Consider the following 27,235-nt stretch of genomic DNA (forward strand, 5'->3'; position numbering starts at 1 on the left):
GAGCTTCTAGTAATTTGTTATCATAAACTACCATTTTACTAAAATGTTCAGGGATAAAATATTGACTGAAGGGAACATGGCTTTTTCACATAAAGAGATAGCTGTATGCTCTGGTTTCTACAGCTGCATTTAGAATGTGATCCAGGGAAGCACTGAGACCCTCTATATCTGAAGTTGACTTGGAAACGTGAAGAGAATTGAATTAGGCCAATCCAGCATAGACTGCTGGCCGTGTTTCTGTCAGAATTAGTTTATCTTCTTGTCAACAGTCATAGCAGAGAAGCTGAGGATTAAACAGCCTGTGGGGAAGAAGTTCTTATTCATTCTAGTTAATCTTTTAGAACAGGATTTCTCAACCTCGGTATTACTGACATTTCAAGCTGGATAATTCTTTGTTTTTAGCGTTATCCTGTGCATTGTAGGATGTCTAGCAATATCCATGACTTCTGCCCACGAGCTGCCATAAGCACCCCTCAATCAGTCGTGACAGCCAAAAATGGCTCTAGACATTGCCAGACATCTGCCAGGGGTCAGAATTGACCTTGCTTGAGAACTACTGCTTTAGAATAAACATAAGGCACAAAGATCTGCTGAGTTGAGTGTCCACTTATGCTTGGAGACATTTTACAGCTCTTCAAAAGTATTTTTTAAATGGTAATCCTTTTCTTATGTAAGTAATATGTGTCTGTTATTGAAAATCTAGAAGCTACAGATAAATATGAAGAATATTAAAATTTTGGATAATAGTTCCACCTGATATTTTGGTTCCAGTCTTTTTTTTCTTTTTTTTTAGGCAAATATATGTATGTAGAGGATTTTTCTATAAAAATAAAATCAATTATTTATATACTACATTTCATTTCACTATATCATTAACATATTTTAGTATCATTAAATATTCTTTTACAACATTGTATTAATAGGTACATAGTATTCCATAATCTATGTGTAGCATAATTTATTCAAGCAAGCCTCTTTTTTTGGATATTAAGGTTGTCAAATTAGAGTTTTTTAATTTGAATTTGGCTGGCTCATAACTTTGCATTTATTGCTAATTTAGTTTGTATACCATCTGGAACAAAGTCAAAAGTGACGCCTAAGGAGGGATTCCCGAATGTGTATGTATGTGTTGGGGGTACTAGTTTAAAGTTGTTATTACCTCAAGTTTAGTATCCCATAGCACAGGAAGAGATTCAACCATAGGTAATTAAACTCCTTTTAGTCTTTTTTCAAACTAAATCTTGTATGAACCCAATGTATGAAAATAAAAGAGTATCTCGACTGACTGGCAGTCCTACCAGCTTGACCTCTCCTTTCTCCTGCTGTGATCCCGGAGACATCTCTGTGGTACCTACGTCTCTACAAAACACTGTTTGAAATCCACTAAATAGGTCCTTTTACATTTGTGATTCATATTTTCTCATACTCATTTCCTCAAATGTCTTTTAAGGATAGAATGTATTCACTGAACAGTGAGATGACTCTGAATTTTAATATAGACGTTCACTTCTGAGGGATCTGTATATAGAGTATTGGTTGGAGAGTCTAAGTTAATCCTCTAGTTCATTATTTCCTTTTTTTCTCCTTTTCTCCTTCACCCCCAAAAATAACCAAGAAAAAATATATATCCACTTAGAAACATAATGCAGACTTGGTGTTATCACAGTGCTCAGTCCCTAAGCAAGGCAAGGAAGTGCTAATTAGTTTCTCAGTCACATTGCCGAAAAGCTCTCATCCTCCTCCTTTACATTCTTGTGTTTCTTGTTAAGTGTATAATTCTAGCATCTGATCTTTATCGCCATGAAGATAAGCTTAAGTCATAAAATAAATAAGAAATACAGCTTGCTAACATTATTATGGAATTTTACTTTGAAACTTATTCTCTTGAACTAACCTATGTTAGTTTAATAACATTTGTTTTCTTGATCTAATTTTTTTTTTTTTTTTTTTTTTGATCTAAGTTTTGTCTGTTATTATTGCTGTTTATTTTTTTAAATCCTCTTCTCAGAGGAGCTGAATAGACATTTTTCCAAAGAAGACATACAAATGGACAACATGAAAAGATGCTCAGCATCACTAATTATTAGGGAAATGCAAATCAAAACCACAATGAGATATCACCTCATACCTGCTAGAATGGCTATTATCAGAAAGGCAAGAAATAACAAGTGCTGGTAAGGCTATGGAGAAAAGGGAACCCTCTTACACTGTTGGTGGGAATTTAAATTGGTGCAGCCACTATGGAAAACAGTATGAAGATTCCTCAAAAAATTAACAGTAGAGCTACCATATGATCCAGCTGTCCTTCTGGTTATGTATACAAAGAATATGAAAACACTAATTTGAAAAGATATGTACACCCCTGTGTTCATCACAGCATTATTCACAATAGCCCAGAGATGGAAACAACCTAAGTGCCCATCAACAGAAGAATGAATAAAGAAGATGTGGTCTATATGTACAGTGGAATACTACTCAGCCATTTAAAAAACGATGAACTCTTACCATTTGTGAGACCATGGATGGACCTTGTGGGTATTATGTTAAATAAGTCAGGTGGAGAAGGACAGATACCGTATGATTTCATTCATATGTGGAATATAAGAAACTAATAAAAGAAATGAACAAACCAAACATGTAGATACAAAGAACAGAGTGGTGGTTACCAGGGGGGAAGGGGCAGAATGGAGGGCAAAATGGATGAAGGAGATCGGCTGTGTGGAGATGGATGGAAATTAAATTTTTGGTGTTGAGCATGCAGTATGGTGTATAGAAACAGAAATACTGGAAGAACCCGGACGAACTTTCTGGCCAACTCATATAATGTTGTACACATATATAATGTTATAAACCAGTGTTATTTCAATAAAATAAATAAATAAAATCCTCTGCTTAGAATATAATGCTAATATCCATAACAAGGAATGCCAGCTTTTTTTTTTTTACATCTTTATTGGCGTATAATTGCTTTACAATGGTGTGTTAGTTTCTGCTTTATAACAAAGTGAATCAGTTATACATATACCTATGTTCCCATATCTCTTCACTCTTGTGTCTCCCTCCCTCCCACCTGGAATGCCAGCTTTCATCATGATTTCCATGTGACAGGGAAGCTGAGTGATTTCCACATATGCTCCCTGGAAGTGTTACCTGACAATAGTCACGGGATATACCTTATAAGGACATTATGCTTTCCTTTGCTGAACATCCATTTCTTTGCTTTCAAACATAGAACGTGGACTTTGAAGGGGTTCCTTATTTTCATTTTTTTAATTTATTTTTAAAATTTATTTATTTATAGTTTTGGCTGCGCTGGGTCTTCGTTGCTGCGTGCAGGCTTTCTCTAGTTGCAGCGAGCACGGACTGCTCTTCATTGTGGTGCGCGGGCTTCTCATTGCAGTGGCTTCTCTTGTTGCGGAGCATGGGCTCTAGGCATGCGGGCTTCAGTAGTTGTGGCACACGGGCTCTAGAGCGCAGGCTCAGTAGTTGTGGCTCACGGGCTCTAGAGAGCAGGCTCGGTAGTTGTGGCACACGGGCTTAGTTGCTCCACGGCATGTGGGATCCTCCCGGACCAAGGATCGAACCCATGTCCCCTGCATTGGCAGGCGGATTCTTAACCACTGTGCCACCAGGGGAGTCCTTGAAGGGCTTCTTTAAAGAGGTAGTTCTTAAAGTAGAGTCTGTAGATCCCTGGAGGAAGTCCACGAAATTCATTCTGGGAATCCACAAGGTCAAAGATATTTTTATGGTAATGCTAAGACTAGGTGACATTTTTCACTGTGTTGAACTTGCACTAGTGATACAAAAGTAATGGTGAATAAAATTGCCGGTGCCTTAGCATGAATCAAGACACTGCCACCAAACTGTACTAGTAATCATTGTTTTCTTTACTACCTGCACTTCCAGTAAAAACAAAAACAAGAAAAAATGCTGATTTCATTTAAGGATGTCCCTTGATGAAGCAGTAAGCACTATTAGTTTTATTAAGTCTTGATCTCTTTTAATTGTTTGATGAAATGGAAAGTATGCATAAGGCACTCCTGCTAAGTATGATGGTTGTCGAGGAAAAACACTTGTGTGATTGTTTAAGCTGTAAGCTGAACGAGCTACTTTTGTCATGGACCATTTTACTTGGAAGAACAGCTGGCACACAAACTAGTTATTCAGACTTGAGTATTCAGCAGACATTTTCTCAAAAATGAAGTGTCACTTCCAGGAAAATAATGGACAAGATTTGTCACTAATGATAAAACTTGAAGTTTCAAGGAAATATTAGGAATTCTGGAAAAACTCATATCCACCACCTTGAGCCTGACCTCTTCCCTTTACTTAGCTTTTTCTGAAGAGATCAGTGGTTTTTTGATTTTTTGATATTGGAGATGATTTTTTGATATTGTATAACGAAATATGTCAGTATTAAAAGGGTCTGCATAACTCAGTGAGCCAGTATTTTCCAAATGACCAATGCTTGATGTTACAGAATCATGCAAGGTTAAAACATCCATTCAAAGTGCACTCTAGACCAGTGGATTTAGATGTAACAATATGAAAAGTTTGTTGATATAGTTTCAGATTCCCCATTGCATCTAACCTTTAAGAAATCAGTTCAGTTGAGTTTTGGTGTAATGTCAAAGAATATTTACAATTATTTGAAAAGGCTATAAAAGATTCTTCCTTTTTCTAACTACATACCTGTGTGAAGGCAGTTTTCTTCATATGCTTCAGCAGAAACAATATATTGTAACAGATTAAATGCAGAAGCAGATACTAGAATCAACTCTTCTATTAAGTCAGACATTAAAGAGATTTGCAAAACAGTGCCACTCTTCTCACCAATTTTTTGTATTGGAAAATAGTTAATTTTCATAAAATAATACGTTAACATGTAATGAGGTTGTTATTTTTAAATGAATTAACCAAAAATTAAAATTTTTTTAGTCTTAATTTTTAATATGGTAACTATTGTAACTATAACCCATACATACAGAAGTTCTTTGGGGCCCTCAGTAATTTTTTTTTTTTTTTTGGCCGTGCCTCATGGCTTGCGGGATCTTAGTTTCCCAGCCAGGGATCGAACCTGGGCCCTCAGCAGTGAAAGCACGGAGTCCTAACCACTGGGCCTCCAGGGAATTCCCACCTCAATAATCTTTGCCAGTGGTGTGAGAACTCCTGTTCTCCAGGAAGCTCTGTAAAGCGCTTGAGGTTTCCTGGAGGCAGGACGTAGAGTTCTAACAAGAACCACAACCAGAGCTGTGCTGATTGTAGCCCCCAACTACAACCCAAGCTTAGGGGTCATAGCTTCCTAAAGTATGTGTGGCAAGATGCTGAGCTCCGCATATAAACAGGGGTGAACTCGGTGCTCAGCAGGCAGGGCTGTGGCCGCTGTTTAAATCTTCTGTAGTGCACAGCCATGTTACGATTCCATTCTGTAGAATGTTTTTCCCCTCTAGGTTCTGTTTTTAGGAAGTTTGCCACTCTGGAAATATTAAATGTCTTTTTTAAAGAGCAGTTCTGCCATTCCTGATAAAATAGGAATGGAACAGAGGGCCACGCAGCAGGAGAGTTGTTTCACTCCTCAGGCTTCAGTCTGCATCTGCTAACTCTTGGTGGCCCGTCAGCTGTGGTGACAAACCAGGCTTACTGTTCCACACGCTACCTCAGTGACTTACTGAGGTGACTGCCCTGAGTGTATTGACAGTTGCTTCTCTGCGAGTGTCATATATTTAACATGGAAAGGATGAGATGGGTGGATAGGCCTGGTCTTCATGACATTCTATACCAAATTTAGTACCTTAATAAAAGTGTAGAGGTCAGCTTGCTTCAAAATAGAAATAACAGGAGAGAATTAAACTACTCTTCTAGCCTTATGTTTATTACGTTTCCGGTGGTTTGCTTATTTCATGCCCCTGTTCATAACATGACTGATTTTGCCCTTCCTGTTTTTCCACGTGGCTGCCACCTTGTGTCTTACGTGAACTGTCTCTGCCCCTTTTCTTGGCCTGTTGATTGCAGTGGCATCCTGTGCTGCTCATGCTGAAGAACCAAATTGAAGAGAACACCGGCCACACCTTCAACTCCTTGCTTTGCAATCTTTACCGAAATGAGAAGGACAGCGTGGACTGGCATAGTGATGACGAACCTTCGTTGGGGAGGTGCCCCATCATTGCTTCACTCAGTTTTGGTGCCACACGCATGTTTGAGATGAGAAAGAAGCCCCCACCAGTGAGTAGTCTATTTATTTAATGTTCCTCCTGCCATCTAATATTCTGTGAAAAAAACTGAGCTCTAAAAGGCTCCTATTTTCGGATTTAGGGGATTGGAGTATGTGTTTTGTTGATGAAACCTTTTCAACTGATTGCTTACCCCATGGTTAACTTTTGACTTCCAGAGAAGCCATTCGTTCATTTACTTATGCAACAGAAACTCCCTGCCGCGTGCCAGGTGCTAGAGGCTTATTTGCATTGGTGGAAAGGACAGACACGGTCCCTGTCCACATGGAAACGGGGGTATACAGATACTACTCATTACTCAAGTAATTGGAATTATGATAAATGCTAGGAAGGAGGGCTTATAAACGCAAGGTTCAAGTTAGTGGGGGCAAGGAGGCAAAGGAAGGGAGTCTCAAGGAAGATACCCCTGAAATTTTAAGTAAGTGTTCTTCATGGCAGTGTTGCCTCTCTTTTGTGAGAGAGCATCACAGGCATCCTCATTGCCTTCTTAGCCTGTTCCTGAAATCCAGGTGGCTCTGTGACTCTTTCAGAGAGGAAATTCAAGCCAGATCATCAGGCAAGCAGTGGCTAAACTGTAGAATAACTTTAGTTGTCCAGCCCAGCTCTTACCTATATTACAAGACATTTGAGGGGTACGAGGGCTGTTAGTGTTTTTAAATCAAAAAGTATAGAACTTTAGGACTAAGGTAGATAGAAGGATAGTAGAAACTCTAAGAAAAGAGCAAATCTCTACCAAATTATCTTATTTCCAGGATTTGTGGGTTTTTTCTAACCAAGGTTCCCAGTCATTTTGTTTATAACATTAAACCAGACCCAGTCAGTGTGGAAGGCCTACAAGGCTGTGTTTTGAGTATGACCTAATCCAGACCACATAATTATCAGGCAGTCAGTGCTTGTGTCTGTTCTGCATCAGATATACTTCTTTGGGCTGTTTTTCTGACACTTATTTGGGTTTCCAAGCATGGAATTTTGAAGCATATTGTGTTGTTTTGCATTTATGCCATTAAGCACCTTTCATTGGTATATTTTCTGTTGACTGGGTTTTCTTTGCTTTTGTTTGCACAGAAACTTTAGTCTGTGTTAGTGAGGGATTGTCAGTTGCCAGTGACTTACTGAGTGAACTTGCTCCCTGAGCACTTTGAATAGCCTTCACGGTTTCACTGGCAGTCAGCCTTCTCATGTACCAGGGAGTACCACCTGAGAAGCAAGGTATGGTTATGCTTTAATATGTAGGCTTCCACTCAGTTAAATCCCAGGTCCACACACGTGAAGAATTCATCCCGCCCTTAATAAGTCTCCTGTTGTATGAATAGTGGAGAAACACCATGTGTCTCATTTTAAGGTTCAGACCCTCTTCTCAAGCCAGGCATATAGAACGCAAACTTTTTGCCAGGCATGGTCCTGGGAGCTGGGGCTATAGCAATGGATAAGTAAGGTGAAGTCATCTTTCCCCTCCTGGAGCTCCTGATCTGGCCCGTGCTAGTGCTCTGCCCCCCTCCCAGAGTTATCCGTCCAGCTTTCTGATTGGAAAACAAGCCGTAGTGTGTCCAATATAATCTTTGGTGTAATCCGAGTCTCCAAGTCTTTGCTGTTATTTTCTTTGTTGCCAAGTATTTAAGTATTCAGTTACTGCTTCTCTGTACACGTACATTCACCACCACCACCATCATCCCTTTTTAAAAACATTTTTGGCCTGTTTATAGATTTTAAGCTTAAAAATTCCCAAAGCATGCTTTCTGGATAATTAATTTTGCTGTTACAGCAGTTTCCAACTATTAAGCGTTAACAATGTTCCGGTGCCCAGAATACCACTATTCCTTCTCCCCTCTAGGCAGCTGAAGGTCTTCATTTTCTCATATAAAAACGTATTCATGGTGATCAGGAGCTATTTCTTGGTAATATAATTCAGTTATGTTTTAGGTTCGTGTGTGGATGGAAAATGTAACTACCACTTAGCATTGTTTCTGAGGGCAACCATTTGGAACAAAATCTCTGTGACCATACTTACTGAAACATTGTCTTCTCAAGGCTTCTTAGAATCTATTTTGGTGAACATGAGTGAAAGCACAGGCCATGAAACACTGAAAATGTGGTTAAGTCCCTTTAATTGTCCACTAGTAGCAGGGGAATCTGTACTATAGCCATGGTAGCTGGTCTGATGAAAATACAGATCTGATAAGCAAGAGGATCTGTCTGAGACAGAGTTGACTGAGGAAGCAGATTTGGGAAGAAATATAAATGTGTCAGTATGTCAGCTGACTGACTCTAATAAGTTTTGGCTTCCAGCATAGTCTTAACTATGATTGAATTTGATGCAGTTGTGTATTCCTTCCAATCTGGCTTTTGTTTAAGATGGGGAAATTATAATCATGCATTAATGAATACAGTTTAAAAATTACTTTTTTCCTCCAGAACCCATAAAGTCCATTCTCGGATAATCAAAACCCAGGTTTAAACTTTTGGAAGGATTTCTTCAAGTTTCTTTAACAGATTTTAAAAATCATGGGCTCCACAAATCTAGCTAAACTTAAAGTGCAGAAGCCTTTCTTTGAGTTGACATCCTTGGAAATGTATCTTAGAGTACATCATCTTTATCACAGGATAATGATCCCTTTTCTGAAGGATTGAAAGGAAAAGTTTATTGCAAATCAGTCTACTTTTCTTTCTCAACTGTGGTGATAGCTTTGAGAACATGGCTCATGATTCATATTGTACAACTCAAAGTACAAGCATAAAATAGAAAGTATAAATTAGTCTTCTGTGTGGAATTGGTAGGAGTCTTGACTTTCTGTAGCTCCTAGGAACCTGTCTCGCTATGCCACTACAGATTGTAATTTTCATGTCTGTCATCAAGACATTTGGAGTGTGCTAGAGGTTGTGGGAGGGCATCTCTTTCAAAATCCAGTTCGTTTTAAACTATCAGAGGAGAAGAAGGTAATACCTGCTTGACTTGAGTCAAAGTTTCTCACCTAAAGCTGACATAGAGGAATCGTGAGATTGCCTGTACCTCATTCAAGTATGCAGTTTTGAGACAGAAAAGCATCTGTTTGGGGCCACTTTCAAAGAGAATTAGCCTTTTTTTTTTAACATTCAAACTCCTCCACCCCTGCAGCAGCTGTTTGTTTTGCAGTCTGGCACCTTAAGTAGTAGTTCTCTGTAGCTGCTGATCTTCTGAAAGCTGCCCCAGTTCCACACGCTGCATTCCTAACAATTTCTCGCTGTGCTGAGATGGTAAGGAGATCTTTGTTTCCTAAGCATCAGGGCCCCTCTGGTTCATGCAGATGGCTCAGGCAGCTTCATGCATGCGTCACCCCTAGGATTAAACATTCACTCCAAGATGCTGATCCTCGTTTCACTGTCCTCTGGTCCAAGTTTGTCAACTCCTGCTCATTCATTTCGATTTTAGAGTCAGTTACCACTTCCTTTAATGATAATAAGGTACTTGGGGGCACAGTAGACTTGCTCTTCCATTCACCCCATCCCTTCTTTTGTTAATTCAGTTCAACCTGAATGAATAGCATCATATCCATCTTCAGGCCAATGTCAGGATACACTGTCTTAAGACAAAAGTAAAGCTTTCCAAATATGCCTCAGTAGACATTTTTTAGAAACTAAGAACCTTTTTTTTTTTTGTAAATTTATTTATTTGTTGGCTGCATTGGGTCTTCGTTGCTGCGCAGAGGCTTCCTCTAGTTGCAGCGAGCGGGGGCTACTCTTCGTTGCGGTGCGCGGGCTTCTCACTGTGGTGGCTTCTCTTGTTGTGGAGCACAGGCTGTAGGCGTGCGGGCCTCAGTAGTTGTGGCTCACGGGCTCTAGAGCGCAGGCTCAGTAGTTGTGGCGTATGGGCTTAGTTGCTCCGTGGCATGTGGGTTCTTCCTGGACCAGGGCTCGAACCCATGTCCCCTGCATTGGCAGGTGAGTTCTTAACCACTGTGCCGCCAGGGAAGCCCCAAGAACTTTTTTTTATTCTCCCAAGCTGGGCTCGTTAAAGCTTTTCTACGCTCGTGTCCCAAACCCAGTTGTACTTTTCAAACTGCATCGTGTCCCTGTTGTAAAGATTAGTCTGGTCCTTTTCCCAGTACAGTTTTAATTCTATACTGAAAAACAAGCTGGAAAAGGAACTACAAAAGCCATTTGGCAGGCTGCTATTTCTCTGTCGGTTACCATAGAAACAGTGATGGCTGAGTTGGGGGGTGTGGGTATTAGATAATAGGAAGTTTGTGATGCACTGAAGGTTTGGATGCCAAAAGCCTTGTTTTCTAGAAAATTACCCATGCGTAAGCTCTGTCCTTCAGCTGAATCCTGAAAACGTGAGGGGCTTCTATCCATTTCAAGGTGATTGAGTTGAGGCCAGTTGGACGTTTCTCTAACCATTCCTCTCTCTAGCACCTTCTGAAGGATGTGAACTCTGTTCATATCACCAAAAGAGATGGTTGTAAAACTACTTGTAATGGTAGGGGTTCTGAGAGTTCCCAGTGCGTTTGGATTCCTAGTATCTCCCTTGCTAATTGGTTTTTTACACACTACTGGGAAGAGTGGAGTACGAAAAGGTCAGTTTGATCATAAATACCAATATTTTTCCAGGACTGTGGAAGAAGTGAGGATATTGGAATCCAAAATAATATAAACTGACTAGCTTACATTTGAAAATTGGATGAACTGGACTGTGTAGTATTTCATGGAGTGGTGACTGGACTGATGCCTCAGCCAGAACCCCCCCTGTGGCTCTTCCGGGCATCCACACTTCTCATTAGTCCATCTTCTGATTACAGCATCTGTTCTGAGAAATTACAAGACCTACTTGAAAGAAATTGTTGATAACCATCATCTTTATAATACATTCCTTAATGAAATTTAGAAAATCAGGTTTTGTTTCCTATTTACTGACGTTTGTAAAAAGCACTTATCCGCCTCATTTATACTTAGTCCTTTTTTGTAAATGGGGATGATAATTGGTAGCTACTTTATGGGAGTAACAGAGAAGTTTTCCCGTGAAAGGCACTATGAAAGTTGTTGCAGTAATCAGTGAATTTTTAAGCTGTTATGAATGGTGGATGCTACGGTGACTTTTCATATGTGGAAATCGAAAAAGAAAACAGCCAACCCCCAAGTTTGCCTTGGACTGTGAATGGCATTCACTGAGGAAGTACAAAGGAGACTCTGAGAGGGTAAAGTGGTCTGTGGGTCAGGAATGGTGGCTGAGTTTTTGAGCTCCTATCTGTAGGGTCATGCAGTGGTTTGGAGAGCATAAGTGAGTGAGTGGGAAATTAATTTGTGCATGTTTAAGCAGATAAAGATAAATAGTCCTGGTAGGACCTGAATTCTCTACCGACACAAGACCTTTTGGGAGTTGGAATCATCATTTGCTTCCTTGGGGCCTTGTCTCAGGCTAGAATCCATGTCCTGACTGCCACTGGGAATAATTAATTTTTGCACAGAGCCTCCCAGTTTCATATTGCCACTGATAGTACTTTTCGTCTTGGGAGAACAACCTTTTCCAAAGTGATTCGTCAGGTTTCTGTGTGCCCCAGTTAGGTATGGGATCTGCTTGCAAACTTTTTTTTAAACGTCTCAATGGTAGAGTTTTTTTCCCTCCACTTTGCCATACTCTAAAAAACTGTTCCTAAGCCTTCTGGTAAGTTTTCCATCTTTCATAAGCCACATTTTCATGGTGGATGACTGCTTAGCTGAGGCAGAAAAGAGCTTAGTGAGTTTGAGGAAGGAGGAGAAGGCCCCACAGTGGAGCAGAGTGAGCAAGTGATGAGATGGGAGGAGTGGGGCAGGGCCAGACCACGCAGAGACTCCGGAGCCTCAGGAAGGACGGATTTTACTTTAAGTACATCAAGAAGCCACTGAAATGTGTTAAGCAGAAGAGCGACATGTTCCGATTGAAATTTTACAAGGTCAATTGCTACTGCGTGGAGCTCGGGCTAGATAGGAGCAAGCGTGGAAGCCAGGAAACCAATTAGGAGGTTGTTATACTTCCTGGGACCAAGGCAGAGAAGAAGGGAGGTGGACAGCTTTAACGACAGGAGCTCAGAGGAGCAGGTATTTTTAAGAGAGGCATGGGAATAATGGTCTGAAAGTGTTAATAAGGAGTATCCCCTGGCTCTGTAGATATGAGAGACGTGATCAGCTTCCAGAGGAGAGAGAGTTTCAGGGAATTTGGAATCTTCTGGAGAGACCTAGTTCTTGATTAGGACAAGGAAGTAGAGGGAACCTTCAGAGCACATGAGGTTGAGGATCTAGGGGGGTGTTTGCTCATCACTGAATGAGAATTCCAGCGGACACAGTGGAAGGGCGCAGGGGTGGGTGTGGGAGATTATGTCTGATCAGGTTATGTCCCGGAATGGTTTGGGAATGAATGTTCTGTTTTAATGGATGACTGGAGAACCCTGCACTTTTGCTGGTGACTGGGGTCAGCTGGATGTCAGGCTTCGTGGAATTTGTTCTGTATGCTCTTTGAGGAAGGAGAGTGTTTATTTCTGGTGCTACAGTGTTGAGTGGAAGCTCTTTCAAAATAGCAGTTCCTTTAAGTTTCATTGCTTGGAAACATTATATCACCAAGAATGGCATCTTCATTACATTAAGGCACATTCAGTGTGGCTAGAATGACCGTAACAGTCAGTGTAAAGCTAAGCTTGTTTTTGCTTAAATTCAGTAACTTCTGACCCACACCCCACCACCGATACTATATCAGCAACAAATCTGAATAGCAAACACTGTCGGCAGGTGTTTCACTGTGAACTGCATTTGCCTTTTACAATCACTGGGTTCGCCCGGTAGAGGATGATCGATTGCACGTGCCAGTCCCTCGTACTTAGTATTCTCACTCACCTGGCTAGAACCTTCCGTGCCAAATCCATGTCAAAAGTCAGGAAAAGAGTTTGATAAAAACCCAAAGATTTGTGTGTGGCAAGCGAGCTCAAAGCTGTTTTGAACAGATAACCTCGGTCATTTCAAATCTGTGCTTTTCCAGTTAGCCTCTTCCTTTAGCAGATCTTATTTCAGAAACAGCTGTTTCTTTGTCTAAAGTAATGTTTTCCAGATTGATATCAAGGATGCCATCTTTGCAAGCGTGGTTTGAGTCAGTAGACTAACTGCAGAGATGACTTTGTGAGGTCCTAGCTTTATTCTGTCTCCATAATTTCCGTAACTAATACGTTTTGTTTATGTCAGATTTAAAAGATACATTACCACTATGAACAAAAAGTCCAGCTGTGTTCTTACATCAGTGCTGTAGGAACAACTTTTCTGTCCAAATATAGCTGCAAGCTTTGATGATCGATGAAGCTGTCTAGAAGCCAGCCAGGTTCTCAAGGGCAAAGCAACGCCACAATTTGATTGGGAAAACAAGCTGGAAAGAAATGATTAAAAAAGAGGAGAGGGGAACATTTTGGCATGGCCATAAGTTGGGAGGTAGGGTAAGTAAAGGGACACTTGGCTCCAGCAGGCTAAGTAGCTGTAGCACATGCTGGCATTTAGTTTTCAAATATCATTTCAGTCTGCAAAAATGCCTTGACCATACTTGTCAAGCAGCTCTACCGTGTATCTGATTCTTGGGCTGGAGAGCTAGGGAAATTCCTATTCTATCTGTTACCATCTTGGGAAAACCCTTTGCTTGATTCTGCAGGCACTCTAACATCTTGGTTTTTTTCTTGATTTTGAAGCATGGATTCTGGGATAAGTTGTCTCTATCTGCAGTTTCCCTTTCCTACAACTTAACTTACTTTTGGAACACCTGCTCTGTAGCTCCATCCCACCACACTGCTAATATACTATACCACTGTCCTAAAGAGCGAATACTCTGGCCTTTTCTCAATCATCATTCTCCTCTTCTTTGTAACGTTGGTCACCAGTGTCCAGCACCTCTCTGCCTGAAACTGAGCCATCTGTTAGCTGCCTTTTCTTTCTCTTATTGGCTTCTGAAATATTGTATTATCTTAGCTATTCTCACACTTTTCTCATTGCTACTTCTCTGCCTCCTTTGAGGTTTTTTTCCCTTTACACCCCTTAAATATGGATATTCAAGGTTGTCTTCGATTCTGCTATCTTTGTCTACATTACTTTTTAGGAAATTATGAGCTAGCAGTAGATTGTAAATACTGTATAGGCAAGGTCGACTTCTGTCTTGTTTATCATTACATCCCAGCCTTTAGCAGTGTGTGTGTGTGTGTGTGTGTGTGTGTGTGTGTGTGTATTTTATTTAAAAATAAAATAAAAAGGTTGTTTCCGTATTTTTATATTTTTATTTTGTTTTTTGTGTTTTTGCGGTACGCGGGCCTCTCACTGTTGCGACCCCTCCCACCGCGGAGCACAGGCCCCGGACACACAGGCCCAGTGGCCACGGCTCACGGGCCCAGCCGCTCCGCGGCACGCGGGATCCTCCCGGACCAGGGCAAGAACCCGCGTCCCCCGCATCGGCAGGCAGACCCTCAACCACTGCGCCACCAGGGAAGCCCTGTTTCCGTATTTTTAGTGGGAGACTGCTGATTTGGACTCAGATGGTGGCAGTGGGGAAGAACAAAGTGAATGAATTTGAGGTATGTTTTGGAGGGTGAACCAGGTTTCTGGCTTGAGCAGTTGGTGGATGGAGGTGCTGTTTACTCAGAGGGAGAAGGAGCAGGGGGTTTTGCTTTTTACTTTGCTCTTATTTAGGGAGGGTCTGTAGAGGGAATCAAGAGTTCCTTCTTCTACATGGTATGTTCGAGATACTTGAGACTTCCAAATGTAAAGTAGGACATTGTCTATGAAGTCTGGGCTTCACATGACAGGTCTGTGCTAGAGGTATCATTTGGGAATTGTCAGGATAACAACAGCAATAACAACAGTAAAGGGATGGTGATCAGTAACAAGTGTATAGTACTGACTCTGTGCCTGGCTTTGTTCTAAGTGCTTTACATGCAGCCTTCAGTAATCTTGTCAAGTTGATAGTGCTGTTATCCCCATGGTACGGGTGAGGTGGCTGAGGCACCGTGTTCTATCGCTTGCTCCACATTACACAGACAATTATTTGTTGAACTGAATTGAAACTAATAATCTAGATAATATGTAAAGCTATGGAATTGCACCATTATCAATTCAGGGCAAAAGAAGAGAGAAAGAGGCACAGAGAGCCAGGATTGAGCTCACTGCTTTCATCACTTTGTTTTCCAACTCAAAAGTCTTTATTTGCTCCTACTGGAACAAATCGTAAATGTAAACTCCTCAGCCAGACTGTCAAATCTTTACATAATCTATGCCCCACCGACTTTGGTGTCTCACTGTTCCCTGTGCGATTGCACTATTCTGCTGAACTATCTCTTTGCTCCTTTGGCATGCTCTCCACCTTCTCATTAACTTAAGTCTTCTCCAGGCTTCAAGGGCCCACTGTAGCCTCAAAGCCTTTCCTGATGCCTCCAATGAAGAAACTAATAATAGTTAGTGTATGTCGGGTGCTTCCTGTGAGTTTGGGAAATGAGAAACAGGTAGAGGGCTTCTACTTTGTTTTGTTTGACCTTTCTGCTCGTGTTTTGTTTTTATAAGCATCTTCTTAGTAAGAAGATGGAAAAATTTCTAGTAAGTAGCTCACCTAGGAGATCAGAGATGACTTGGAAAACCAAATGTCTCGCTGTTGACTAAGATCATTAATTTGGAAGCATATTTTGTGTCCATGGCCTTTTCTGATTGTGTTGGGATCACTGAGATTAAGAATATGATACTTGAAGCAGCATATCTGTCCTGAGCTTTGTTTCAGGCACTACCATGTGGAATGGCAAAGGGGCATCAAAGAAGCCTGGCAGATAACATGTGGCCTTGCTTGGGAGCTTACATACGATGACAAGACATGGGCATAAAAGAAGGAGTCATGTGAGGGGTCCACCAGCAGCTCAGTTGGGTAGCTCTTAAGCGGAAACTGGTCCTCAGACTTGTTTTGTTTATATACTTCCCAGGGTTTTTAAAGAAACTGTGTTAGTTGCCAAAATTTATAACTCAGGAGATTTCATATAAAAATCCCGTTATCAGTTTCCCTGGAAAACCCAGAAGGTCGGGCAACTCCAGGGGAACGGTGAGGGAGCTGCAGAGCGGCTCCCACCTGTGTGCAGGCCCTGTGCTCTCCACTTCTCCATGGTCCCCACTCCCCACTGTGTTGTACCTGGCCCACGCCCCTTGTTCATGCTGCTTGCTGATGTTTGTGACCCTTACAGTATAGTCAGGGTGCCATATAATTCAGATAGGAAATAGTTACAGGATTTCAGAAGAAAGAGAGAGAACTTTGGAGAGCACAGTACTGTGGAGAAAATACAGGCTTTAGAGCCAGGCAGATCTAAGTTCAAATACTTGCCTACATGCCTCTAGCCAGCCTTTTGCCTTAGAAACGTACTTTCCCTCCAGCTTCCTTTGCTTATAATACAAAGGAGAGTATCATGTCCCTTACAGGGTTGTGGTGAGGATTAGCAGTACTGGGTGAAAATGGTCCCTAGTATGCCTGGTACTTTAGCAGTGTACACCATGGTTGATCATGTCCAGAAAGCCTAGCAGGATGCCTTGGTTTAAGTACCTGGAAATAGTTATGAAAAGAAACTTGGGGCAAGGAAGTGGGGAGCCAACTCTCGGTGGATTAAAGAGTTAAATCTAAAAAATATACTTTTTTTTTAACTGAAAGGAATTGCAGTTGTATATTTAAGTTTCCTGAAAACGGGAAAAAACCATGAAGGAGAGCCAAAGAAAGATCAGTAGAGGTGACTGTAAAAATTTTTGAGCTATTCTGTGTTAAATATCATAAATGCAGTTAAAACGCAAATAGCAAATGAGAAAAATATTTATAGAAAGTATAACAAAGGGAAAATATCTTACTGTACATGGTTACAGATCAATAAGAAAAACATTAACACCCCATAGAACGATGGACAAAAGACACGAACAGAGTTTACAGTAGAAGAAATGCAAACAGCAAATAGCCATGTGAAAAAACGGTGGACTTGGTTAGTAATTAAAGAACTCTATGTTTGAAGAATGAATTGCCATTTTTCCCTAATTTTTTTTGCCATTTGATAATGTTCCATACCGGTGATGCGCTCAGAAGGCAGGTGCTATCACATTTTCTTGCTGGAATTATACATTGCCACAGCCTTCTTAAAGCAGTTTGATGTATAAATCAAAGTGCCTTCAAGTTCATACCCTTAGATCCAGTTATTCCACTTTAAAGAATATATCCTAGAAATATACTCAGAGATGTTTAGTCCAAGATCTACTTGTAGTAGGTTTTTCTTTCCTTTCTTTTTTTTTTTTTAAAGTGTTACTGGTATATTAAAATCTCTGTTTCCAACCATGTGTACCTAACTGCTATGTCCTTAGCACTAGCGTAGTGCCTAACATATGTAGGTGGTCAAAAAATAATTTGTGAATTTAAAGGAGGAAGGATGCGTTCATACAAAAGAATATTATACAGCCATATTTTTGAAATACAGTACATCTAAGATGTAGAAAATGCTCACAATACAATGTTAAAAATGAGTGCACGATTGTATGTGTAGAATATTCCCTGTGTATGTGTTGTATGAATTCTGGATGATGGGATTAAAGGTGATTTCTATATTTTCTTGGTGCTTTTCCTCAGTCATTCAGGACATATTTATTGATATGTGTGTTAGGCATTGAGTGTATTTCAAAAGGGAAAGACAGCATAGCCCTCATGGAGTTTATTATCAGAGATCAAGAAGGCAGACATTGAACAGGTAATTACAAGTGTGTCAGTTACTCTAGGGCACTTATGTTACTTTTATAGTAGGAAAAAAAACTATGCCAATGATGATTTTCAAGCACTGATGTTTGTATTCGCTTGGTCAAAAGGTTCGTTCGTTTTTCTCCATAAGATGGCTCTAGTAGCGCTTAGTTGTCTTTAACTTCATTTGAAACAATTTTGTTAGATTGTATTGTGACAGCTGTCATGTCAGTGTGCATTAAAAAAAATCAAAATTGGTGAATTTTTGTGTAGCCATTTTAATATTAATGATGGGGGGAAAGCAACATTTTCAGCATATTATGCTTTATTATTTAAAGAAAGATAAAAACACAACTGAAACACAAAAAAATATTCATGCAGTATATGGAGAAGGTGCTGTGACTGATCGAACGTGTCAAAAGTGGTTTTCGAAGTTTCATGCTGGAGATTTCTTGCTGGACGATGCTCCACAGTCGGGTAGACCAGTTGAAGTTAATAGCGATCAAATCGAGATGTTAATTGAGAACAATCAACATTATACCATGTGGGAGATAGCCGACCTACTCAAAATATCCAAATCAAGCATTGAAAATCATTTGCACCAGCTTGGTTATGTTCATCGCTTTGATGTTTGGGTTCCACATAAGTTAAGCGAAAAGAACCTTGACCGTATTTCCGCGTGCAATTCTCTACTTAAACATATGGAAATGTTCCATTTTTAAAATAAATTGTGATGGGCAGTGAAAAGTGGATACTGTACAATAATGTGGAACAGAAGAGATCGTGGGGCGAGCAAAATGAACCCCTGCCAACCACACCAAAGGCTGGTCCAAAGGTGATGTTGTGTATATGGTGGGATTGGATGGGAGTCCTCTCTTATGAGCTCCTCAGAAAACCAAGTGATTAATTCCAACAAATACTGCTCCCAGTTAGACCAACTGAAAGCAGCACTTGACGAAAAGTGTCCAGAATTAGTCAACAGAGAACGCATAATCTTCCATCAAGATAGTGCAAGACCACATGTTTCTTTGATGACCAGGCACAAACTGTTACAGCTTGGCTGGGAAGTTCTGGTTCATCTGCTGTATTCACCAGACATTGCACCTTCGGATTTCCATTTATTTCGGTCTTTACAAAATTCTCTAAATGGAAAAAACGTCAATTCCCTGGAAGACTGTAAAAGGCACCTGGAACAGTTCTTTGCCCAAAAAGATTAAAAGTTTTGGGAAGATGGAATTATGAAGTTGCCTGCAAAATGGTAGAAGGTAGTGGAACAAAAGGTTGAATATGTTGTTCAATAAAGTTCTTGGTGAAAATGAAAAGTGTCTTTTATTTTTACTTAAAAACCAAAGGGACTTTTTGGCCAACCCTATAATTTCTAAGACACCTTTTTTAGGACAGGAAAGGCGCAATTACATGAAAAATCTACATAGATCTCATACAGTGTGACGTTTCCTTTCCAGTGAAAAGAAAAATGTTTAGACTTCTTATCTGTTGGGTGGTTTGTAATGATATAACAATATACACCCAGGCTTTTTTTTTTCCTAAATAGCATTTAAAAAAAAAATTTATTTATTTGGCTGTGCCGGGTCTTAGTTGTGGCACGCGGGATTTTTATTTGCGGCGTGTGGGCTCCTAGTTGCGGCATGTCGCATCTAGTTCCCTGACCAGGGATTGAACCCTGGCCCCCTGCATTGGGAGTGCGGAGTCTTAACCACTGGACCACCAGGGAAGTCCCTAAATAACATTTTTCTAAAGGAAACTGAATAAGCTGAGATCTTGGTGAAAGTTATGGAACTTTGGAAAACCCCAGCATTCACTGGAAATTATAATTAAGCATTCAGATGAATTGGCTCTGGTTGAGGAGGCAGTGAGAATGTTAACATTAATATAAAAAAAAATTTTTTTTTCTTTTTCCATCTACTTGTGAGGTTTCAAGTGTGTGGAAAACCAAGAATATCAACAGCAAAACCCACCCTGCAGACTGACTGTGACCCTAAAAGTTTCTTTTAACTGGGATCAGGAATGGAAAATTTTATCCTAAGCCATGGCTTTTTAATGGGTATGTTTTGTTTTGTTTTGAAGAAAGACGTGAGTAAATCAAAAGGGTTACAGAGCAGTGTTTGGGTAACTTAACCATGCTTAATGGCCGTGAGTGCATTCCTCTAAACAGTCTGAACTGTGCTTCCACTGTCACTTATCTATTTATCAACTGAGCCCTTATGCTTAGCCACGTGAGCTCCCCTGGCCTTTTACCTGCTTCCTCAGTGGAAAAAGTCTCTGTGTATCTTGGTTAAGTTAAAGCATGGCTCTTTGGTCTGTTGCTGCTCTGGTCTCGGGAAGGAAGCATTTGTGAGCTCTGTGTTGCCTTGATAGAATCCCCTGCCCTCCCTTCTGTCTCCTTCTGTGAAATAGGAATGTAATTCCTAAGCCAAGGGTGTTGGAAGGAACGAATAACAAGCAGCAAAGTAATGACATCACCTCTCGCTGTAAGTGTGCTGGTATCACTGTCTCCTTCAGGGACTGATGAGAGTAGCCCCCTGCCAAGTGAAGGCTCACCCTCTTTTGCTCTTTGGTACAACTAATGGTTATACTGGATGTAATGTGTTTCAAACCAACCTGAGGCTTTCTCTCATTTGAAAACCTCAGATCTTAGGAATAGTGAGGGAAATGTGGCTCTGTTGACCGTCACTTTCCGTCCATGCTGATGTTTCCCTCTTGCATTTGGAATTCTCTTTCACTTGCTGGGTCTACTCCTGCTTCGTGTTTCCAGGTAGAGTTACAGTGCTCCCCTCTTCTCTTCCACTGGCCCTAGCACTCCCTCCTCCCCAATAATGGTGGTTTTTTTTTTCATGTTTGGAAAACTGTAAGTAGTTCCATTTATTTGGAGCACAGGGTGCCCGTGAGAGAGATGTAGGAGCTGAAACTAAAGAGAAGGAGCAGGCAGATCATCAGGAGCCTTGGGTGCCAAGCTAATGGATTTGAACTTCATCCTGAAACCTTTGGGATGTCATTAAAGTATTTTAAGCAAGGGAGAGGAATTCTGAGATCAAATTTGCATTTTATTACAGTGGCTTTGGCAGAGCAACACTGGATGAGAAAATGCTGGCTCTTAACTTTTCTAACTTCTCCAAATTACTCCTTACACGTGCTCCCTGGTCTCACAGACCTGTGTACACAGGATGGGGCTTGGTTTCTTGGCCTCTGGGCTGTTGCATATACAATTCCTTCTTCCTAGAACATGCTTTTCCTCCGTAGTGTATTTTTTTCTTTTTTTAAATTGAAGTGTAGTTGAGGTACAGTGTTATCCCAATAATGTTCTAATGTTCTAAGAGATCTTCATCTCAGGATTCTCTTCCTGTTGTGTTAAGTGTCTTTCCTGTCCACTGCACTCTCCTGTCTTAGTGTCTGTGCTTGGTTTATAGATTAAGGCCCCGTTGTACTTCTGGAGTATATAGAGGGCAGCAACAGTTCTGTTTCTAGCTGTGTTGAACCTTGATCTGGTTACTGACTTTACAGCCTAAATCAAGGAGCCTTGGACCCTCTGATTTCATGAACGATGCACTCCCTTCTGATATCTTTTCTTCAGTAGAACAGACATCTCCTCTGTCTGGAATACTTTTTTCAGAGAGCAACCTTTTGCTTTTCTGAGATGGAGCTGGGCTACCTGAGGACAGGGTCACCTTCCCATTGGTTGGCTGAGGGGTCAGAGGTAAATGTTTTGGTGCTTACTTATTACTGGAAGGCAAAAGGTGGCAGACACAAAATCAGTCACTGAGACCAAAAGTTATTTCAAACATTGCGTATATCTTCTGCTTATAAAGTCATGACAGTGCTTGACAAAGTCACTGCCAAGGGCTGGGGGCGGGAACCTAGACTGTTTATGGAAGTTCATTTTGTTTTGATTTTGATTTTCCTGGGGGAAATCATTGTAAACAGTTACATTCTCAGAAGTACCCCTACGATAATAAACATAAACACAGCATTGCAGTGAAATTAATCCTGTAGTAACCCAAATGTAATCTCTTGCATTGGAAGTGAAGCAGATGAATGGACGAATCTGCCCGGAATGGAGGTGAAGAAGTCAGGAAACTTGGGTCTGTCCCTGTCTCAATTCTTGATGTGCTCTTTGTTGCTGTGAGCAAGGAAGTTGTTTAATGTGCCCCTGTGACAGCGGTGGAGGAGGAGTGACACCACCTGTTGGCCATATTGCAGCCCGCGCTGGGAGGCTTCGTTATGGTGTTGGACGTGAATTGACTTTGAGCTCTGGAAGAAAGGGGCAATGTAAATACTGGCATTTGTATCCTAGGTGCTCCGGAGTTGCGATCCATTCTCAAAGGCTTACACAGCCAGTCTCAGTTTAGCAGCACTGTTCCGGTCACAGCAGAGCTCCCTTCTTTGAGAAGATCTTGTTGTTGACTGTTCTGGAAAGAAACAAGAATATATCTCCAAAATACCAAAATAGCCATCGGAAGAGTTGTGACTAGTTTTAACATAGGTACCAATTAGTGAATTAGCATAAATTATGAGAAGGGGGTCAAAACTCATCACACCATGTCTTGTTTGAAAGCCTCTTCTCCTAACACTATGTCAAAACACAGGGCACAGGATAAGGCAGATGTAAAGAATTATTGTATACATGACTTTGAATTCCTTCATAGGCCGGAATGTGCTTTTCTGCATATTGAGTGCTGATAATACTAATACTAATAGCTGTTATGCTGTACCTAATATGTACCAGTCTGCAAGTAATTCTCACATGTGTAAGTTGAGGCTCACAGCAGCCCTGTGTGGCAGGTACTCTCGTCATCCTTATTTTACAAGTGAGTAAATTCAGGAACAGAGAGATGAAGTAACCTGCCTAAGGCCAGTCAGCCGCCAAGTGACAGAGCCAGTCTGGCTGAGTGGAGGCTGGCATTTCTTCGACCAGTGTCATGTTCTGTTGCAGCATCTTGATCACACAAGCAAAAAAATTCAGTGCAATGAATGCTGTTTTCTAGGAAGAGAATGGGGACTACACATATGTGGACAGAGTGAAGTTACCCTTGGCTCACGGGACCTTGTTACTCATGGAAGGAGCCACCCAAGCAGACTGGCAGGTGAGAACATGCAAGTAACGTGGATTTGCTGTCATGTAGAGGCTGTTTCCTGACTGGCTTGCGGTTATTAATTTCTATATTAGACGTGGTGAAAAGCAAGTGGCTTTTATAATGAGCAAGAGGCAATAAACTGACATCATTTCCAAGGGGTTTTGATTGTACTGACAGTCAAAGTGGCCCTCTACAGCAGCAGTGTCCACTAGAAAGTCCTGTGAGGATGGAAATACTCTGTATCTGTGTAGCCCAGTGTGGTAGCCACTATACACATGACTGTTGATCTCTTGAGATATGGCTAGTGTGCTGAAGAACTGAATTTTTAATTAATTTAAAGCTTCAGGCAGCCAGTGGCTAGCATATGGGGGCTGCACAGCTCCATAGCTTAGGCCAGGCCATTTTTAAGGTGTGCAAATTAAGAACACTTAGCATGAGAGGGGAATCTCATGCCTGTCTGTGATCTCAGCCATTTATGTGTTTTCTTTTGAGCTTTGGAAAAATGGCAGGAGGCTGAGAGGAAGAGCAACACTTAGAAAAAATGAAACTGTCTCCCTGTGAGGGTGCTGACATATCACAGTGAGGGTGGTGGTGGAGATTTGTTTCAGAGAAGGAGACCTTTCTCCACAAGACTTAAAAGAGCTATTGCTGCTCATTGACGGGAGATAAAATTGAAACATGTCTATGTCCTCATAAATAAGTTTTAAATTGCTTTGGAATAAAAGTGTAAGTGTGTGTATGTCAGAGTTATTCATATTTCCATTTAGCATCGAGTGCCCAAGGAGTACCATTCTAGAGAACCAAGAATAAACTTGACCTTTCGAACAGTTTATCCTGACCCTTGAGGGGCGCACTGGTGATGTGAGGTCTTGGAGAGGGAAGCTGTGCTGAGACTGAGCAAACCTTCCACCATGAAGAAACTTCCGGAGACTGGTCCAGCTGCTCTCATGGTGTGGCTGTTTGGAAGATGTGGATGGGATTTGCTTCCCAGCTTGGAGTCCTATTAAACGACAGCCTACAGTTCATGTTTGTAATATGTTTACTGTGGGAACAGTAATCCCTAATCATGTTTTGAAATCACATATTTTCTTTAGGCAAGTTAAAAACTGCTGTGGCTGTGTTCACAGATGATTTTGTCCATAAGCAGTTTTTTTTCTGCCCTCTCCCGCTTCATTTGAAGGAATATGAATGGACTTTGCCTCCGGGGTAAATCCACACATGTTTGTTCCTTGTGCCTTTAGCAAAGTGGAGATATAAATATGAGTCAGTGACTCTGGAGCCTTGCGTAGGCAGACAGCTGCTAAAACCCAAACAGAGCCTTGTTGAAGTCTGCCTTGACTCCTGAACATCTTGGCTTGTGTGCTGTTGTAATGCAAAGCTGCATATTCTGGGAGCACTTTATTTAACTGAGTCTCCTTGCCTGCCCATCTTCCCAGGATATGCTCAGACAGGTTACAGGCCTCTGAATAAAGAGCAGAGGAGGTATTCTCCAGTGCATCTCCAAGCAGCCACCTGGACTACTTGAAATACAAGAGAAAACTGTCCCCTCAAAGGGAGGAAGAATTGAGTGATGTCATGAGAAATTTCAGCTGAAGAGCAGCAAACGCCCTGCTAGTGGCAGCTGTTCTACATAGATTAGTTCCCCCTGGAGAATGACTGGAGTCATTTAAACCCTAGCCAGATAGGAGCGGGAGCAGTCCTACAGGGAACGGACTCAGTTACCTAAGAGTCCTGTTCACTTTAGATTTCAGTAGCCCTATGACTAAGGCTTTCTTCTGACTCAGTGTTTTCTTCTACACATGTTCCCGAGATGAAAGCGTTAGTCTCTGATGTCACCAGGGTTCCCAAAGCAGACAGAGCGACTGCCCCTTGTTGCATCATAAAAGCACGTGTCTTCCTGACCCCTTGACTTAGGAGCAGCATGCCAATTCCAAACCAAGACAGGAAAAGCTGGAGAGAAAGAGAATGGATTTAAATGGATGAAAGTAGGGCGAGAGAGTTAGAGTTTCCCTTAGCTCCCTGTGGGGAAAATTTACCGAGCCTTCTTGCTTTTGATCTTGTTTCCATTCCATGCTGTAAGATTGATGATCTCCATGATCACAATAAAATGCCAAAGGCTGGGCAGGCTCTTCCCCAGAAGGCAGATGAATGCCATGCCTGGCCAGGCGCTGTTCTCTGACAAGCTCTGTAGCTTCTTGAACCAGAGTCTCTTAAATGTTGTTGCCTGTGTGTTGCTCCTTTCTCTAAGAAATGCTAAATGCTTTATGAAATCTGAACATCATACTGACTGAGCCTTCCCGTGAGGGAGGTACAAATCACCATAACTGTAAAATGAAACCTACTCAATCCCTAGCTTTCCTCCAATTCAAACAAACACAATCTGGCCAGGGTGGTGCAGCCAGCTTTGGCTATGAGTTGGCTGCATGACCTGGGGAAATTCCTCTTCTGTTCCCACAAGTGACAGGGCTGGCAGATGAGTCCAGGTCTTAACCACATCCGCCCTGACCCAGGGTCATGCTCTCCCCTTGCATCAGCTCCGATTTCACCTCTTCTCTCATCACTGCCATGTCTGTCAGGGAAACTAACTCCTACTCTTGAGCAGACAGCCTGGACCACCACCTGGGTTTCTTCACCTGAGAGCAGCAGTCTTAGGTTTTGTTTCTTGCTGTCAAATGCCGGAACTGCTATTCTTTCTACCACTAAGATAATGTCCCTTCTGAAATGTCAAGTAGGTACTTGCCATAGAATAAAAGTACAGGGTTAGGACCGGACAGGAATTCCAGACCCCAGCAAAGGAGGCCCGTGCTCAGTGACTGCACCAACCTGTTGCTGTGTTTTACTGGTGGTAGATCTTAACTAGGAATTAAGGGCGAAGCTATTTTTGCCAACATTACTTGTAAAGCAGAGGGAGCAAATATAACGGCTGTCGCATGAAGAAAAACAGGTCTAGTTTTTTAGTTGCCCGTTTTTTGAGCTTTAATAACCTGCCAGAGCAATTTAATAACCGTCCTAGGAGCTTTTCATACATAATTCCTAATCCTCCCTGAAGCCCTGCCAAAACAAGATGCTATTCCCATTGTAGAGACTAGGCAACTGAGCCTCCAGGAGGTGAAGTCATTTCCTAGGACTTATGAACGGCAGAACCAGCACATACAGCACAGGCTAATGCCTAGACTGTGCTTTTCCCTCTGCCATGCAGGATTTAGGCAGAATAGTGGGCACCCCCAGGCCCATGAGCCTCACCCAAGCTCACCCTAGTGCCCTGCTGGCCAGGCTGACTGCCAGGCCACTCTGTTTGTCCCCTGGCTTTCCTGTGAACCAGTGCAGGTGTCTGCACCTCATCTCTCCTTAATCCACATGAGCATCTCCTAGTCAGAGACTCTGCTGCCAGCTGGACTAGAACTGTCCAGTTTACTGGGGGAAGCTTATTTTGGGGAGACACAGTCCAATTTATGACAAATTAGACAAATTCTCCTCTAACCTTCCTGGCAAGTGACTGAGAGCATGTTTCCTGACCATATCTAAGCCAACTTTCAGAGGTAGATAGGTGGTCCCTTCCTCCCTTCACTCTTGTCTGTGAGTACATTTGGGGACCCTGATGCCCGGACTCAGCGTCAGGCTTGCTCACGATGCGTACCAACACCACGACTCCGACCAGCAGATAGCCCGAGAAGCAGGGTAAGCTCTGCACACTGACAGCATGTTGACAGCAGGCACCTTGACTCGAAGCATGGGTCGGAGCAGTCTGACACAACATCAGCTTGTATCCTCAGTCTACAGCTAACCACTAACTCACGTGGCATCGATGATTCCTAATAAATGGGTCACAGCTCATAAACCCGCCATTTTGCTGTGACACTCCCTCCCTGCTGCCTCCATGGCTGGTATGACCTGCCCTCGCGAGTGGCAGGTCTGTCGGGACCTGGTCAGTAAGTGGCACCGTCTCCTGAATTGTGTCATGGCGACCCCAGAAGAGCTCGGTGGGCACTGCAGTGAGCAGAGCGCTCCAGCTGGGCGGCTTCAGAGGAAGCCCTGACACGTGGGTCCCTGCCCTGCTGGGAATAGTTCTTCCTTGAGTTCTGGCAGCTTTCACTTGGCTGCAGAATATCTAAGACCCACTTTGCCTTTTCTGGTCATAAACACTTGTAGTGTTGAATCTGAAGTCTTGATTGCTTTATGTTCTTAACCATGCCTTTGAAAAAGCCGAATGT

At 41.8% G+C, this 27,235-nt stretch overlaps 1 protein-coding gene across 5 annotated transcripts in view; it reads left to right on the forward strand.

Annotated features, from left to right (window-relative positions):
* ALKBH3 (alkB homolog 3, alpha-ketoglutaratedependent dioxygenase) overlaps positions 1 to 24,302 on the forward strand; it is a 40,378-nt gene extending 16,076 nt beyond the window's left edge. For 4 of the 5 annotated variants that reach the window (XM_032640387.1, XM_032640389.1, XM_032640386.1 and 1 more), the window contains exons 8-10: positions 6,013 to 6,222; positions 22,935 to 23,033; positions 23,792 to 24,047. In XM_032640387.1, the coding sequence (XP_032496278.1) occupies positions 6,013 to 6,222; positions 22,935 to 23,033; positions 23,792 to 23,869 (387 nt within the window). In that variant the 3' untranslated portion in view covers positions 23,870 to 24,047. Of the gene's footprint in view, positions 1 to 6,012; positions 6,223 to 22,934; positions 23,034 to 23,791 lie in introns of all 5 variants that reach the window. The other variant, XM_032640385.1, reaches the window with a different exon arrangement.
* The last annotated feature ends 2,933 nt before the right edge of the window (positions 24,303 to 27,235 follow it).

The sequence above is a fragment of the Phocoena sinus genome, chromosome 8 (genome assembly GCF_008692025.1).
Source record: "Phocoena sinus isolate mPhoSin1 chromosome 8, mPhoSin1.pri, whole genome shotgun sequence".
Classification (NCBI taxonomy): Eukaryota; Metazoa; Chordata; class Mammalia; order Artiodactyla; family Phocoenidae; genus Phocoena; species Phocoena sinus.